Source organism: Glycine max, chromosome 3 (assembly GCF_000004515.6).
Source record: "Glycine max cultivar Williams 82 chromosome 3, Glycine_max_v4.0, whole genome shotgun sequence".
Taxonomy (NCBI): Eukaryota; Viridiplantae; Streptophyta; class Magnoliopsida; order Fabales; family Fabaceae; genus Glycine; species Glycine max.
Genome location: NC_016090.4, coordinates 46,364,604 through 46,383,320, shown reverse-complemented (window position 1 = coordinate 46,383,320; position 18,717 = coordinate 46,364,604). Strand labels below are relative to the sequence as shown.

At 35.2% G+C, this 18,717-nt stretch overlaps 2 protein-coding genes and 1 non-coding gene across 3 annotated transcripts; 1 reads left to right on the top strand and 2 right to left on the bottom strand.

Annotated features, from left to right (window-relative positions):
• Nucleotides 1-391: 391 nt before the first annotated feature.
• On the bottom strand, nt 392-3,353 carry LOC100817301 (phosphatidylinositol 4-kinase gamma 4). Its single transcript, XM_003520823.5, has 2 exons — nt 1,357-3,353; nt 392-1,222 (listed from the first exon to the last, which is right to left on the bottom strand). Exons 1-2 carry the CDS (start codon nt 2,773-2,775, stop codon nt 836-838), a joined length of 1,806 nt encoding a protein of 601 aa, XP_003520871.1. The 5' UTR covers nt 2,776-3,353; the 3' UTR covers nt 392-835.
• Nucleotides 3,354-6,331: 2,978 nt separating this feature from the next.
• TRNAA-UGC (transfer RNA alanine (anticodon UGC)) lies at nt 6,332-6,404 on the bottom strand. The gene has a single exon. It is a non-coding gene; the product is annotated as a tRNA-Ala (tRNA).
• A 3,671-nt stretch (nt 6,405-10,075) lies between these two features.
• Nucleotides 10,076-13,124, top strand: LOC100782231 (cytochrome b561 and DOMON domain-containing protein At3g61750). The gene is made up of 5 exons (XM_003521761.5): nt 10,076-10,395; nt 11,107-11,500; nt 11,826-12,112; nt 12,382-12,688; nt 12,790-13,124. Exons 1-5 carry the CDS (start codon nt 10,165-10,167, stop codon nt 12,792-12,794), a joined length of 1,224 nt encoding a protein of 407 aa, XP_003521809.1. The 5' UTR covers nt 10,076-10,164; the 3' UTR covers nt 12,795-13,124.
• The last annotated feature ends 5,593 nt before the right edge of the window (nt 13,125-18,717 follow it).

The window sequence follows — 18,717 nt, the reverse complement described above, 5'->3', positions numbered from 1 at the left end:
ATAGGATAGGAAATAACGCATTTAATTTTTACTTTATCCACACGCTGTGAAAATCACTTAGGGTGTGTTTGGTTTGCATTTTCATTTTCTGTTTTCATTTCCTGTTTTCATTTTCTGAAAACTGTTTTCATTTTCAAAAGATTAGAATTCTGAAAATATGTTTGGTTTGACTTCTTATTTTCTGTTTTCATGAAATAAAAATACTGAAAATTTATGATATATTGACTTCTTGTCTTTTTGTATTTTTAGATTTGCTTAAAATTACATTTATTGTCACCATAATTTCATTTTATCCGAAATGAGGTTACTGTTCTCAACTGAAAACACTGAAAACGAAAATTTATTGTTTTCATTTTCTGGTTGTTTCCTATTTTCATTTCCACTGAAAATGTTTTCAGAAATCCAACCAAACACATTTTCATCACCGTTTTCTGTTTTCAGTGAAAATGAAAACAGAAAACAACCAAACCAAACACCTCCTTAATTTTTCACATTTCCATTTTCACACTCCTAAACAAGCACAGCCTTAGTTGAAACAGACAACACTCACTACAGGCCAAGAATGTTAAACTACAATTCAAATAGAGATGTCTACTATCCCTAGAATTCAAATTTAATAAAGATATCAACAGCAGACTTGAAAGAATTTGTTAACGGAAGGAAACTGCCAAAAAGTAAAACCTAGGGAGTTAAGAATGGTTTGACATTCCAACCAAAGAAATAGACTTCCTTTGTCAAGAACTAAAAATCCAATTATTTGAGCTATACATATGTACGTGAACATATGTACACACTGACATGTATATACCAGCTACCATTGCAGAATTCAATGCTATTATAAATGAGATCTGACAATCTCATCGAGGTGCAAGTCCAGGATTTGGGAAACAGAATCCAGCAATGTAGCTTCACTTGTGCCAGGAAGAACAGAATCCAGTGCTGCTTGTACTACTTCTTCTATCACAGATTCCTTGTTCAAGGATTCCCTGCACATCAGGCTTCCAATGGCAAAAGGGGTCAATCCTCTCTCTACCCCTTTCTTCAAAAGCATGGTTGAGATCCTAAGAGTGCGGGCACATTCAACTGGCAGATCCCATCCATGAAACTTCAAAAGGGCAATGTCTTCTTCAGCATCCAGTGACTTTATGTAGTCAATAGTTTCTGAGGAGTATGGCTGGCGAGCTTGAGGCCAGTAAAGCCATTCAAAGGTGCAATCTTCAAACTGTTGGAATGACAAATATGTCATAATGATAGAAATATAGAAGGTAGAGTGACAAAGAAAGGGAAAATATAGAATGTAGAAGCATAACCACATGCATTATAACACAACCAAGAGGGCATAAATAAGGTGCTTACACTTGTGGGCAAGCAGTATCCATGATCAATTGGAATCAGAACAGACTGGTTGTTGTCCTCCTCTTTGCTGATCAAAATATTCCCAGCATGCCTATCTGCATTTGCCAGTCTTATGTCCAAAACAGTAATTTTATGTACCTCCTTTACTGGGAAAGCCCCCGGGCCCATATCTTCACAACTTCCACTATTTTCTGTGAACATTTGCAAGGAGCCAATCTTAGGAGTCAATTCTCGGGGATAGTTGAATGCTTTATGCAAGCACTTAACCATCAATGTTGGGGGAACACCAGCAAAGCCCTTCCCATCACCAAATAATGAGTGGCGCTGGCACCCACTCAATGGATGGTCTAGAACATAGGCTGCTACTTCCCTGAATGCTCCTTGACCAACTCTTGTACCCTTTTTTAAGCCTTCACCATCTAATGACAAAGGAAGACCTCGAGGGTTATTCACAGCCATTGGTTCTTCATCAATAGGCTTAAAAACAGACACATACTTTTGCTCTGCTGAATCAAGCATAAAGTAAGCTCCTCCTGTACCCTCTGCAGATCTGATTGGACATTTTCCACTGCCAAGTCCCTCATATGTAGAGTTCACCATATTCCGAATAGCTGGAGCTAATTCAATTTTATGGTTAATAATAACTGGCTCCAAAATAAAATCTCTACCAGGAGGCTTTCTCGGCACAGCTCTTTGAATGACATCAGACTTCCTAATAGTATCTTCTTTACCAACATCATAACTTCTCCGATTAGTATTTCCATTGACATCATTTTTTTTCTTATCAATCAAATCTTTTGCTACAATGGACAACTCAAGGGGTCTCCTCTGAACTTTAACATGCTTTTTTCTCACAAACAGATGGACTGCTGCATCATTATGTTTGCAACAGATATCATCAATAAGCCTCTGGTCCTCAAGCCTTTCCCCATTGCACACAAGCTCCTGCTCCTCAGGATCATCAAACTGTTTCTCCCTTCTGGCGATCCGCTGCTTTATGTACCCGACATCCCTGCCTCGTTCGACCTGAAACGTGAACTCCTTCCCACAAGAAGTTTTCACATTGATGACCTGAAGATCTGACAGTTTGATTACCAAATGCAAAACATTTCCATCCGTTACTCCATAGTCCTTGAGCGGCGTATCACTTCGCGCAAGCTCTCGGCCAGCATAAACCAACTTCTGCTTGTTTGTTAAAAATGGAAGGCTTTCACACCTTTGGATTTTGAATTTGACAGATTCAATGGTATCCCACTCCATAACACGGATGGGAGTCAATGAGCCCGAAAAGGAGAGGTATATGAAAATGGATTTATCTTCCAAAGACAAGTGTGATGGAATTGGAAAAGGGAATGCCTTTGGTGACAACAATGGCTCAGTGGGAACCACAGTAAGTGTAGAGACACCAGCTGATGACATTTTCGCTATTGATATCGAAAAGAGAATGAATGCAAAACAAATCAAACTTGAAACGAAGAATGAAACCTCTAAAAACCTACAAAATGTCACAAAAACACTGCCATTTTTTGTACAACTAGGCTACCTGGGTAATGATTAGATTACACCTTCTTGCCCAGGTCACCAAACGGGCTCTAACAACAAACCTGAACAAGAAGCTACGATCTTTTAAAGAAAAAAGATTAAAACTCCAAGACACTACTAATTCCATTTCCTCATCTCAGAACCGTGAGTTTTCTAAAAACGGATCAAATCACAAATGGGTCTCAATCTGAACCAACGGCGAAAAGCTCAAAACAGAGAGATACAAAGAGGGCAGATTCTTACCCCCCGGAAGCTGACCAAAACGACGCCGGAGATCGCAGATTTTTCAGCAACAAGCAGCAAAAGGAAGCGAAAAACGTACAGATGCAACTGGTTATTGAATTGAAGGGCCGATTATGAATGTACCAAACCAACTCAATTGTTATTCAGAAAAGCGTTGCTGCTTCGGACTCTGACAGAAAGAGAGATAAAACATCGTATAAGCGCGTGTATAGTATAATACAGACGTATGTATATACTCAAAGTAGTGGTGGGCTTAATTTAAGGTCATTTTTGTCCTTTTACGTTGAGAAGAAGAAAATGGAAGAAAGGTTTCTTCGTAACTTTATAGTGACATGGCATAACCAATCAACAATGGACGCGTTGATAGGGTAACCTGACGTGGATATGACTTCGAAGAACGTACCTTACGCACATATTCTCAGCCACATTTTTTTGCCACTTGACCATAGGATAGGGTTGAAACTTTAAAAGAAACAACTTGTTACTCTTCTTCTCATTAAGATTATAAAGTTCTTTTCCAAAATTTGCTTATTTGTTTTTGTAAGATTTTTTTCTAATTTTTAAATATATATTTTTTTCATATATATTCTTATTTTATTATTCTTTTTCCAAACATTAATAAAAAATAAATCTGTTAATAAAGAGAACAATGATAATTTTAAAACAATAATACTAATAATTGATGATAATAAATTTATTTTAAATTTATATTTTATAAAAAAATTCCTTATCATCAATTCTTCTCTATTTTCTATGTTGATACATTTTATTTTTTTAAAAAAGAAAATTATTTATAATATAAAAATAATTAATACAATAAATATTATAAATTGAATCTTATAAAAATAATAAATTTTATTTTAAAATTGGGACTTACAAATAGGAAAGGGAGGTAGTATTTTATTTGAAGCTTACTTCACTATGTATTTGTACGTATTTTGAATTAAATTATTCGGTACCTAATTTCGATTTCAGTATTAAAAAAATTGACGAAGACAAGCATTTTTCTGTCTGTCACTTTAGTGTTCATGCTTGTGTTGTGTTATTTCATCATCAATTACCTGGCAAATGGCAATGGATGGGATGATGCCTTGTGTATAGGAACATTGGGAATAAACATAGTTCCTGTATATCATCGCCGACAGTATATTATAGGTGAAAGTTAAAATATAAGAAATTAATTTTAAAGTGTAACAAGATAAAAAAAAATATTTTATGACAAGACTTTAAATATGTAAAAAAAAAATTCTAATAAGGCAAATATTTGCTTTTAAAATAAACCAACAAATATATAATCTTATAATATTAGTGTAAAAATTTAATATAATAATATTATTTATAGGCTCACATATTATTATTATTTACTAAATAAACCTATTAGAGTTAAAAAAGATTTTTTAACTGACCTAAATAACTAAATAAGTTCTTAAAAATTTATTGCCATGACTTACTTAATAAATATGCATGGCTCCAGAATGCATGTAGTTGCCTAGGTTATAAACGTCCTGCTTTTGACTTGACCAATTTTTACTTCTAAGACTTGTAACCCGGTTATATGTAGTAAAGTAGGAAGGTAAACATTCAAGGATGGAGGGGAGTATTTCAGGCGAGGTCTGAAGAGATTTTATTGCATTGGCAATTTAAATGGTCAGATTTCTAGTGTAAGACACTGAAGTGAAACAAATTCATTTACATTCTACTAAGGTTGACTATTTGTCCTTAGATACAGCGTACTGATTAAGCAGGCCATGTCATATACCAGAAGGCAACATCAGGGCAAACAATGATAGCAATACAGTTTGACCAAAACTGGCATTGGAATCAAACACCTAAGCTCCCACCATGTAAGCTTGACAACTGAAACAAGCTACTAAAAAGCCCAGCAGAGCACCAGCAAAGACTTGAGAAGGAGTGTGACCTAGAAGTTCCTTCAGCTTCCTTTCACTAATTGGATGTCCTTGAAACAGGTCAGCCACAATCAAATTACCTGTGTCGAGCCACACAATTTTCAGGTCAAAGATTTTCTTCAAAGTATAAGGAAAACACATTCAAATTACTACACAAAAACTGGAGATTTTTTACATTTAAGGTAGACCTCCTGATAACCTAAGGAACCATAGCAATAAAAAGCCATTGGAGTGTGCTGGCTCAAAAGTGTACAAGTGATAATTTCTATAATCTTTGACATTTTTGGTAAACCTCAACAAGGAGTGCTTTAAAAAAATCAATATTTGATTGTCATAGAACAAACTTGGAATGCAAATGATGGTAAAAGATGCATATATGATTACTTGCAAGCTAACAAAATGATATTCATATCTAACTGATGACTTAGGAGCACTAGTGGACCTTTGGACATAAACATCAACATGACACCATAATTTCTGCTTCTTTCCAGTTCAAGTAAAAATAATAAGCAGCATTATAATAACATACTTCAAAAGTAAAAATAAGTTGAGTAGAACTTGGGAAGAGCAACAACTTATTAATGGAGAAACAGCTATTTTTGGTGGCACAACAAAACCTAGCTAGTTTCTGGAGATCTAAGCTTAGCTTTTGGCTAACAACATCCTCTAAAAACTTGAAATTAACAGCCACCAAGAGTCCAAGACAAAAGAAAACCATATATTTCCAACTCAACAAGTAATTTCTTTCAGCACTTAAAATTAAAGGTTCCACATGCATGCACAGAAAATAAAGGTACATTCAGGGATAATGTATCTGATGTGAACATATATACATTTGCATCCACTAGGTAACTGTTGGGATGGGTATTTTGTCCTCGCTGCATCACAGCTGGGGAAAATCGAATGATGATAAGAAAGCTTAACATTTATTTACACCTCCGTTGTTTCGTTGGGGCTGCAAAACACTCACCTTTTGAACAACTACTACTCTTGCTCGAGGGAGGGGTGTGCAACTATTGAATGGTCGGAGAGAGAATCCATGAGTTTGGGGTTTCTGAGATATACTAAGAACCATCGCGCTGTACTGATTTAATGGACAAGTTAGGCATATTCCTTTTATTGCAACAAGGAGAGGCTTCCCTCTGCGTAGTACAAAAACAAAAACATTCACGTCTTTTGCCTTTTTCATTAACACTACTATTTTATCCCTTCTATTGAACATGTTCAATTTTATGATTATAATTATTTATTATTAAATGCGGGAAAGAAGCCGTGAAAAAAAGTGGAGATGCGGGGAATCGAACCCCGTGCCTCTCGCATGCAAAGCGAGCGCTCTACCATATGAGCTACATCCCCAATATACTTCATTAAAAAATCTTATTATATAACGTTTTTCTCAATTTTCTTTTTTCAAATTTTGATAAATTTAAAACATATTTATCAAATACTAATATCATTTGCATTTGTTTTCTAAAATCTGTACCATTATTAAGGAGATATCTATTGTCGGTAATGACAATAAAACAACATGGTGCTCCTATCTAACCAGCATAGAATTACGATTTGAGTATGACTAAAAAGTCTAAATTTTATTTAAACGCATTTAAAAATTCCTATGAGTAGAAACTAAATGAAAGAATGAATATAAATGTTTAAAAAAACGTTGTGGTGGCTAGATGGGTGAATCTAAAGTTCCATAAGAAGTCAAACATCAACCGTGTTGGCATAAACAGTGTGATGCTTATATGAAATAGTCACAAATTTTCCTTTCAAATCTGCTATTGTTTCTTCTTTGTGATTTTCAATTTAAGAATCAAATATAAAGAGTATGAAGATGCATTTGAATTTTGAAATGAAACTCACACATACCCAAGGAGGACTTCAATTTGAAATGCCTCATTAAGAATTGGATGTTGACATAAACAGAAAATAACTAACTAATCTAAGTTGTTGCTTTTATCACAGTGTAACAATTATAAAAGACAACTTGGCTCTTGGAGAGTGCAACAACAAGGAAGCAATGAATTTGTGTCAGAAGTAGCAGCAGGGATGAAAGCAAAGCTTATTGTAGAAGTTATACATTTCCCCTTAGTTGATTGCAAAAATGAAAGTCATGCAAGGGTTGGAGGGTTGGAAGACTATGTAAGAAGAAAAAAATGAGAAAGTAGTAGTGAGATCTCTAAAGCATCCTGTAGGAAAATGATGTAGTCTCCATTGGAGCTTGTAGGCCCAGGATCTTCTTCATCAATAGATTCCTTTGTTTCTTGGAAGATAAATGGCAGCGAAATGGAAAAGGAAGAGAGAGAGGAGACGCCACTGGGAGCTTATGGACAAGTTCCAAAGGCTTAAACAAGGGAGTATGAGTGTTGAAGAATATAGACAACAAATGGAACTACTTTTTTTAAGAGCTGGACTTAGGGAGGAGAAAAGAACAAGTATAGCTAGGTTCCTTAGTGAGCTTAATATGAAAGTGAGCGATAAGGTTAAACTCCTTCCATATAGGGACCTAGATGAGCTAGTCCAACTTTGTATAAGAGTGAAACAACAACTTAAAAGAAAGTCTTCTTTAAAATCTTATGGCTTTCACTCTTATCCAAGGAAGGACCAAGCCCAAAGAATTTTGGGGGCTGCACCTTCAAAACCAAAGGAAGATAAGGGTAAGACCATAGAGAAATCCATCAACCCTAAGGCCTTCTATTGCATCTTTAGTCCAATCTTCTTGGAGTCTTCTATCCAATGCCCTTGGGGGGTAGGATTGCATCAGAAAAGGTATGAAAGTGACTATGCTTTGCACAAATGATGAAACTGGTAAGAGAGTTGGGGTCAGAGAAAATCGTAGCAGAAGATCGAGCAAGAGTAAGTGGGTTGCCAAGTTTGATGAGGAGAGTGGGGAGGGGCATATATTCATGTGCATGTTTGGTGTTGATTACTTTTTAGGAAAACAAATTGCTTTTTTTTTTTTTTATCAAAAGCTCTCTCAGTAAATACTGCATACTAATTAAGCCGATCTAAATACACAGATAAGGTGTGTGATTCAGCATGAATAGTATATGAGATTGTCTGTATATTGCACCATTGCTTCTCCTGTTTTTTTCCTAGTGCAATCTTTTGCCTCTTTATTTAACCATACGTAAGAATTGACTTAATAAAAATGTGTCAAATGGTAATGGTTCATAATAAACTGAGCCTAAGAAGTGCAGGGTTAGTGCATAGTGTTAATTAACTGCTCCTGCACATAAAGCTACAGAAAGTTGACGACCAAAGGAAAAATTGAGTTAAATTAACACAACTACAGTATGAAACAGGAACTAAGCCATTTAGTACGTCTATTATGTTTTTGAATAATCTTATTTTTTTAGACATAAATCACCATTGGTCACCGTAAACTTCAATGCTGAATGTGGCGTCGGAAGTGTGAGCGTTTTTTTAGCTTCTCTTCGATCTCAATTGTTTTTCTTAAATATACCGTAATGTAAGTACTATCCCACTTTGTATCATGTTAATCTTCTCCTAAGGTGGATCACGCAATCCTCTCACAAACAAAAATTATCCACATTCATAAAGGATTGTGAGAATACAATAAAAATTATACTATGAGAAAAATAATAATAAGCACAAAAATTTAATGTGATTCGACATCTCTTACCTATGTCTCAAAAGTATTTTCCTATCACAAAAATGACTACAAGATTATAATTCACTCCCAAATAGTATATCACTTTACAAACTCAAGTACCTCACTCAATGGTTATAAGAAATGATAACTCTTGCGTAAAGATACTTTTCATTCAACAAAGTGATTTTATTTCACAATCTCTCTTCTCATATACTTTCTCTTCATATGTTGTTTGTCAACTAATTATCTTCTCTATTTCTTCTTTATTTATAATCAACTTTGAATGTATGCATTCAAATAAGTTTCATTTAGTAAAATGTAATCTTTTACTTTATATTTAAGCTGTTTAAACTTCAATGATAAAAATTCAATTTTCAATATACATGCATCTTATCTTTTAACTTAACTTAGCATAAACAATTCATGACTTTTTAAACATTAAAATTAGTACCTTCAAGGTGTTTTGCATGCTAGTACGATCCATTTATATCCCAACTGTTTTCCCGAGATACTTATTTACAAGCATTTAGATCCATATGCGAATTTGGATCTTAACTGCACAGTGGCTCCATGCATTAGATTTATTCTCCACTTCACCTCTTTGTTTTTTTTTATCCCTTATCTTTCATTAAATCAACAGCAAATGCATCATGAAATTAACTTCATTTATATTTGTTTGTTCATCGTTTGCCTTAAACCTTTGCCTCGTAACTCTTAACAAAAGGAACATAATTAGTATCTTGCACAATATTTTTTGTCTTCAGCAACCCATTTGACAAACGGTATATTTCTGTTATAAAGGCCAAAACCAGAAAGAAGAATTGAAGAATGTTGAGAGATAATATTAGAGAGTATTGTAGAAAAGACCAATGAGTCAATTTTTCAAAAAGTCAAGAACAGGTTTATCTATCTACATCAAATTTGGCCAGTTCCAAGTTGCTCCACTATTGGCCACCACAACAAATCTTTTTGATCTATTTGGTAACTTCTTTCAGCCTTTTTAGTTCCCTTTACATCCTATTTTGCTAAACAATATTAACCTTTTTCTGTTTTATCTTTTAACTGCAGCAAAACCCTGCCCCCATCTTCCCCAGATAAGATAGCTAGTTACTAGACAAATTAAAAGTTATGTTTTACTGACTCAAAGATGCATATAAGCTCCATAAACTTTTTTTTGTTACTGAAATTTTGAACATTGAATATGTTTACTACACTACTGCTCATAGAAATGTGAGTGAAAAGCTTCAATCCAATGAAAGAGATGCAGTTGGATGTAGTGTTCACAATCTCAGAACAACGGGGGGTGATGATTACCTCTCAGTACCAACCACTATCCCCATTCCCCACCCACCAAGCCAACAACCAAATTCCAACCTTCAAACCCAAGAGACTAACACCTCTCAACTGTCTTGTTAGGCCCTCTTATTCACATTTCCTTTCTTGCTCTCGACCTTTGTAGCCACTAATACTATTGTTGCTAGCCTTAGATCCAGTCTATGAATGGCAAAGCCAAGATCTTGGACTCAGATATGGCCTTCTATTGTTGGAGTGTGTCTTCTGAATTTTGTTCTGAACTTCAAGATCGTGGCAGTAGCAGATGACACTGGAAGCAACAGTATTGTATCAGAAGGTGACTGCAAGAACACAAATTATCAGATTTTTCTCCCTCCACCTTATCAGAATATATCCTCTACCATATGCAAACCTGTTTGGCATTCATACGAATTGAGGGTAAGTACGTTCATGTACTTATTCTTTTTCTCTTAATGTTAAAAGTTGAAACTTGTTTACTATGATCTGTTCTTTGGTTCTAGGTGGCCTCATTTTTTTTAAGAGTCTAATACATCAATCAACCAGAAATCATCTAAAGAATAACTTTTAATATAATTATTATAAATATCAATAAACAAATTTACCATATGATAGTTTTTGATTATTTAAGATAAATTTATAGTATAAGTATAAAAAACTTTTATACTTTCAATGCATGTATTTTTATTCATTTTTTAAAAGATTTAATACATAATTAATGCCTTTAATTTTTTTTGGAAATTTATAATTAGGTTCCTAAATTAAAAAAAATTGCAATTGAATTTTTAATCTTAAGCAATCTTTGTAATTGGGTTCCTGAGATTAGTTTATGACGGCTTGGAACTTTCAAAAAAGTAGCAATTTCTAACGATTTTATTAATTACAGGTACTTAAATATTCAACTCCATTTTTTTTAATTTAAGAACCTATTAAAAAAATTAAATAATTTAAGGCATACTCATATATTAAATTTGTTAAAAATGATTTTAGAATTTTTTTGTTTTATGATGTTTATATAAGAAGTGGGACAACTGCCCAATTCTAAAAAGTAACATCTATCCAGCTATAAATTATTGATGTCTTATTATTTTAATGTCATGATAGTTTATTTGCATCTAATTTTTGTTGCAGTACACCAAGACGGGTGACACCACAACTATCATATTATCTGCTCCCTACACTGTTGGATGGGTGGGAATTGGATTTTCTAGGGATGGTATGATGGCTGGTTCCAGTGCAATGGTGGGATGGATTAACAAACATGGCCATGCAAAAGTCAAGCAGTTTTATTTAAGGGGTAGGAGGCAATCAGAAGTAATTATAGACAAAGGTGAACTGCCTCTAAATACTGTGCCTGCGGCAGTGGCAACAAATGGAGCTGAAATTTACATAGCTTTTCAGCTGCAAACCACAATTCCATTTGGGAAGCAACCGATTTTATTGGCTTTCAGTACTAAACATCCACTGAACCACCATCTATCAAAACATGTTGACAAAACGGCAATTATATTTGATTTTTCTTCAGGTGTGCAAAACCAGATGTGCCACTTTACTTTATTATTAATTATTATGCTATGCTAATCAATGCCTTAACAAAACCACATTTTACTCCAAAATAGTTGAAGTTCATTTGAACAGGTCCATTTTATTTTTTCATCGCAAAATTACTACTTGAACCAAAGTGAAGAACATTTTATTTGAAGTGCCTAAACTTGAATTAGCCGTTATTTTCACAAAAAATTATTCAAATGCCTTTTCCATATGATGATTTGATGTAACTAGAGTAGCATATACTATATGATAACAAATTTTCCAGAGAAGAAATTCAACAATTATACTTGTTGTGGCAGGTTCTACTGGCCCAGTATCCAATGGGTTGATTCACATTAGAAAGAGCCATGGAATAGTGGGTATAATTGGGTGGGGCCTAATCCTGCCAGTGGGGGCAATTATTGCTAGATACTTCAGGTATAAGGATCCCCTATGGTTCTATCTCCATTCAGTCATTCAATTTGTGGGATTTTCATTTGGGCTTGGCACAGTCCTTCTTGGATTACAACTCTATAGAAACATGCATGTCCACATACCAGCTCACAGAGGCATAGGCATCTTTGTCCTTGTCCTAAGTATTCTTCAGGTCTGCCACTGACTCATGTCACGTATCATATTAAATGTTCAGTCTTCTACCTATCACTTTGTTAAGTATTACCTTTGTTACTAAATATAATACCCGAGTTAAATTAATTAATTTTTAAAATTCCTACGAATTAGTTAAAAAAGTGTTATACACAACCATGGATGCAATACAAATTTTAACTGAGATAAAATTAGGCTTGATGACTTTGAGATATATGCTTTCCATCTAAAGTACAATTTGAACTGACATTTAAAGCTATGTGAGTTCAGATATTGGCATTTTTCTTGAGGCCAGACAAGGATTCCAAGTATCGAAACATTTGGAATTTGTATCACGGTTGGTTTGGAAGAATGGCACTTTTCTTTGCAGCATTGAATATAGTGTTGGGGATGCGAGCTGCGGGGGCAGGGAATGATTGGAAGGCAGGCTATGGATTCCTTCTTAGCATTGTACTTGTGGCAGTTATCGTTCTGGAAGTGTTGGCGTATTTGAAAAGGTCAGAAAAGCGTTCTCTTCCTCAGACTTTCCAAATGGACCCAGTTGGAGAGGCTAACTTTCCAACAAATCTAGCTAAAGGTACGTACATACATTCTTCTCTTTAATGAGATTTATGCTGAAGAACCAACTTATTAGTTGTTGTATCTTATACGTATATGTATGTCACTTTGATGAAGCAGGGTGAATGTGTTGGCTCCTAGTTTTGTTTGCACTTGTACAAGCTGTGTTAATTGTCCAATTCAGCCACTTCAGACTAAACCTCATTCATCCTACATTACTGCATGTGAACTGAGTTGTGGAGCTTTCTTGATGTACATAGCTATGTAGCCACCTACAAGTTTGGCAAGATGGACAATCCTAACGTTTGGCTTCCTCACCTGAACTTGAGATTGAACCTTTTTGCTTTCTTCATTGGTTGTTTTTTTGCAGCTGCATGGTCAGAAATGTAATGCCTACTACATTTACATCTATACTTTGTTATTCTTCTATGAAATGTGATGAAATTTAAGGATCAGATTTTGGTGAGTGGTCATATTTTGATCAAATGAGCACATAGTTCCGTCGCACGGGTATATTGCTTTTGTTAGAATTAGGAAACCCTTCTTCAAGACGTCGATTTCCCAAGAACACGAGTTTGCATTGGCAGCAATACGCAGAGTTTGCTGCATTCCCAGCTGTACATCTAAAAAAATCATACAATCTGCATGTCTAGAAATTGACAATCAATAGCTCTATAAAATGGCACTATAATATAAACAAAATATAGTAATATTTTTTAAACATTAAATTAGTGTAAAACACTCGATTAACCCTTCTCATTTATTTCTAACTATCTTTTCTTATTCGTGTCAAAAAAAATTATATCTTATTACTCTTTCTGGTTCTTTTTACAGGATTTCGTTAACTAATTCATTAATATTAAGAAAATTAATTAATTTAGTTAGTAATATTAAATTTATCTCAAATTTATATATATTTTTAATTAATTGCTAACACTAATAAAACATTTTAGCTTTTTAATATAATTTAATCACTATAAAAATATGTCATATGATCACCCACCTATGACAACTATTCTATTTCTTTTTCTCTCTATATGTATATACACTCATTGGAATATCGAAGAAATATTATCCTAAACAATGCAGTAAGAAAAATAATCCAAACAATAACACCTCTTGTTCCAGATAAAAAAAACTCAATTCCAACTAAGTGCAATTCATCATCTTTATTATTTGTAAAATAAAAAAGAAAAACGCTAACTAATACTCTTACGAACCGCTTAGCAAGACCCAAATAAAACATGCATGTTTTCTTCCCCTTTCAAGTAAAAATAAATAAAAATGTTGCTGCCGAAGCTAGCTTATTCGGTTATTCCATTAAATCTAATTTTATTATACCATGTTTTCTTGCTGTACTAGTAATATTTTTAATTGTACACGATAAGTGTATGTATATTGATGAAATCTGCTCATGTGCGCACACAAACTGTGTCGTCAGATAGAGTTCAAACTTTTGCTCATTGTATTAAAAATACAATGATCTTCATTAATACTACACATGGAAAGGTCCCAGGAATAGAATCTGGTTTTGATATCATCTTAGATTTCATCTTAAAACCAATTGATTGTACTCCAAAAAGTGAGACAGTCAATATGGAATTTGGATATTTCTCAATATATACAAACGATGATAATGTTCATTAATACTACACAAACTGTGTCATAAGATAGAGTATGTTCTATTCCATTTGTAACAAAAAAATATCAAATCAAACAACATAAGAGAACCACTAATACATGGCAAATAATTGAGAGTATATACAAACGAACCAAATTAATTAACAAAACCATTGACAATGATGTAACAAAAGGAAAATCAGAAACGATCTTTAATCCTGTAATTCAGTATGTCAAAATTGCCTAACTACATAACGAACAAATGTTTTTCACCATCAAGGTGCCTCTGAAACCCCAAAACTGATAGCAATGATCCTGCCTGCTGAGCAAGATAATTATTAGCTGTTGTTTGCAACAACTTCTAATATGATTTTAATTCACAAGAACATTTCCACGTCCCAACTAATCATCAAATAATGCATCTTAGTCATTCTAGATGATACAAAACTGTGACTAGCTGGAACAGCGGAATCACTAAATAGCTTCAGTTTTTGTAAGTGGAATCACCTCAAATTGACGAAAAACCTCAGACCTTCATCTCCAAGAAGAAAAATCTGCAAGTTTTTAGAACCTCCATGATTCAGTCGAGGTCAAATCTGATTTCCATGATGCACTCTTTTTAGAGCATGTCTTGTTTGGGGTAAAGGGCCACATAAATAAAGTATACAACATTATCTTCACTTTCCAAAGTTAAACTTCTGCAGAAGGATAGGAAGTAGAAAATCTACCAGAACCTTCCCAAATGGCAAGGCAGCCACATGCAGGAAAATTGTAATTGAGTTCTAGAAATCATTGAAATACTGCATCTCCTTATGAATGTGAAATTGTGAGGTATCTCTCCTTTATTGGAAATAATTCTGCTACAATTAATTAGTAACAACAAAAAAAATGTGGGTTAAGCAGTAGCTGTACAATCCCTTCTAGAAGACAAGCTGATGGACTTGGGTACATCACTTCCTCTGACCACACGGTTATATATAAAACCTTAAATGACTGTGAGCTATTGGGTCTAGTTAGCAAACTTATTGGCATTCTTAGCGTCTGCTTCCGATTTCTTCTTCCCCTAATCAAAATGCTGAAGGTTTTCTCACCATCAATGTTCTTTTCATTTCTGCTAATGTTATTCAAGCCAATGTTACGATTTGGTTTGTTCGCAGCATTTTCAAACCCATGAAAATTAGGATTTCCATTTTCCTTTACACTTTCTGCATTAACTCTACCCACTTCATCATCACTAGTCTCTGATTCTAAAGCTTGCACATCTTTCTTGTTTTCACTGACATTATTAATGTCCTCTGGCAGAACAAAAGCTGAACTTGAATTTTTTCAAACATGACACTGTTTTTGTGGCTCCAAAATGGGATCAGGGATTGGTTTGATGCTAGGTGCTGGAAGAGGAAATTCCCCTGGATGACAACCAGGCCAGACAGCATTGGGACCAAAACTAGATACAGCTGGGTTCATATTACATTGCCATGAGAACTGATTGACATGAAATCCACTGCTAGTAACTGGAAAATTGTTGGTTGGTATTGATTGAGGCTGAGTGTAAGGAGGATACATATATGGCAACGGTTGTATCATCATGTTTGGTGTTGGTGGAGGTGATGGGTATGTATGGTGAGGAGAGGAACACATTGGGATAACTGCAGGTAACATGGTAGCAGGTCCATGGTGAACATTCATATTTACTGGCCATGGGCCAATTGGTGAAACAGCACCAGCAGCCGAAGGAAGTGTTGTATTCATGGCAAATGGTGCAGCACGTGCAATGCCTGGCGACGGATTGAATGGAGCTGCAGATGCAGATAACTTCTTATACGGGATGCCCTGGGAATCACCTTGACTTGATGGAGATAAACTGACCCTTAACTCTTCACCTTCTTGCATGATGGCGTTAGTATGATTTGGGGATTCAAAACAGTCAGAGTTACTAGTGTCAATCTTTAGTTTGTGAGAATCCACAGGATCCTCCACTGCATCAATCATTATGATACTATCAACTGCTTGATGAACCTCAACATCCACAGATTCAACCCCTTCAGCACTCTCAAAATTGTATTGCTCAGAATCAGTAAACTGTGTTTCATTCCTCTCCGAAACTTTAGTATGATGTGTTGGGAAAACTCGGACTTTCCCGCTTCGTGAAGTTAAGATAGGCACTTAGTAATTAAAGGTAGTAATGGGAGCACACGATTATAATTCTCCAATATGGAGATTCTTCCACTATACAAAGTGATAGTAGGGTTACAAGGATGTGTTTACAAAATTGAAGAATGGAGAAGAGCCATGCAAGAAGAGATGCAATCCTTGCATGAGAATAACACCTATGAATTGGTGGAGTGGAGAATAGCCATGCAAGAAGAGATGAAATCCTTGCATGAGAATAACACTTATGAATTGGTGGTAGAGAAGAGCCATGCAAGAAGATATGCAATCCTTGCATGAGAATAACACCTATGAATTGGTGGGGTGGAGAATAGTCATGCAAGAAGAGATGAAATCCTTGCATGAGAATAACACTTATGAATTGGTGGTGGAGAAGAGCCATGCAAGAAGATATGCAATCCTTGCATGAGAATAACACCTATGAATTGGTGGAGTGGAGAATAGTCATGCAAGAAGAGATGAAATCCTTGCATGAGAATAACACCTATGAATTGGTGGAGTGGAGAAGAGCCATGCAAGAAGAGAAACAATCCTTGCATGATGACCAAAGCACATTGACATAAGGTATCCAAGGAGCCGGTTTTCTACTACCCCCCAATTAAGTCGGGAGGGGGAGATTTGTTGGGATCCCTCCTTAATTGGAGAGGTTCTAGAAAATTCTGGAGCTTTCTGGAAAAGTGTAGAATTTTCTAGAACGTTCTGGAGAACTCTAGAGTAGTGTAGAACTCTCTAGAAACTTGTGGAAGAATGTGAAAACCTCTGAAATATTTTAGAGATGTGTGAAACCTTCTGGAACCTTATGAAAAAGTATGGAAGAGAGTAGAAGAGTGTAGAGACTCCTAGAATGTGTGGAGCATTCTAGAGAATTAGTCTCCACCTTAGGATACAAGTAATCTCCACCATTCATTGTGGAGGTGGAGTAGTATAAATAAGGGTAGGAGCTTCATTCCTAATAAAATCCAATGAGAGAGCCTCTCTGAGAGAGAAGATAAATAGCTTAGGAAGTCTCTATCCTCAAGCTTGAGTAAGCCTCTCCGAGAGAGAAGATAAATAGCTTGGGAAGTCTTTATCCTCAAGTTTGAGTGAGCCACCGTAGAGTAAGTCAATCCCAAGACAAGAGTGAATCCACTTCTTAGAGTGAGAAAGAGTCTCTTTGAGAGAGAAGATAAATAGCTTGGAAAGTCTCTATCCTCAAGCTTGAGTGAGTCACCATAGAGTGAATCAATTTTGTAAACACATCCTTGTAACCCTACTATCACTTTGTATAGTGGAAGAATCTCCATATTGGAGAATTATAATCGTGTGCTCCCATTACTACCTTTAATTACTAAGTGCCTATCTTAATTTCAGGAAGCGGGAAAGTCCGAGTTTTCCCAACATGATGTGAATCATCTAAAGAATCTGACAAAGAATTTTTGTCCTTCTCTTTTAATGTATTTTTTACCTCTTCCAGGGTTGGGTTAGCAATTGCATGTGCTTTATTATCTACCTCTTCATGTTTGCCCACGCTAAAGTCTTAGCAATTCTACATGTTTCGTGTCAGCTATTCCTTCAGTGGACTTGCTCGATCCATTGCCCGAGTCTTGCCATGTTATTAGGAAGCTCTCATTTCCAGTTGCAAGGCCGGGACGGTACGAGGAAATTTTCAGAGATGACCTTAGTGGAGATCTTCGATTAACATGGTATGCACCTAACTGTAGATATTGCGAATCACAAGAGGCCTTGTGCGGATTTGAGAGCATAAACAGTGATCAAGTTCGCAGTTTCTTTGATTTCCAAACGGGTAAATATATACTATCTGCTTTTTTTTTCTTCATGAAGTTAACTCAATAACTTTAAGTCAGAAACTTGATACTCCAAACTCTTTAAAGGACTAAAAGAAACAAGACTTGTTAGTGTTCTCAACGGAGCTGCCATTGTTAGTTGGACTGTAAGCAGTATGCCTGCTCTAGACTAGAATTTGTTTAGAAAAATTAAAGTCAACGTTTTGATATCAGTAGCCATTGTCATAACGATTTTTTTGTATTTTAACGTCTGTTGACTTTAACTTGGTTTGCTTGTTGGGACTTAATCACTGGCAAAAGTTAATGAAAAACATTCTGAAGTCGGTGGCTGCTTGCGTGCAAATTGAAAGTCTAATATAAGACAAATGGTTAAGTGGTTTTCTCTGTCGTGATTTTTTTTTTCTCTATCGTAATTACATTGAATCGAGTTACATTGATTCTTCAAAATTACATGGTGATTATATTAATTCTTTTT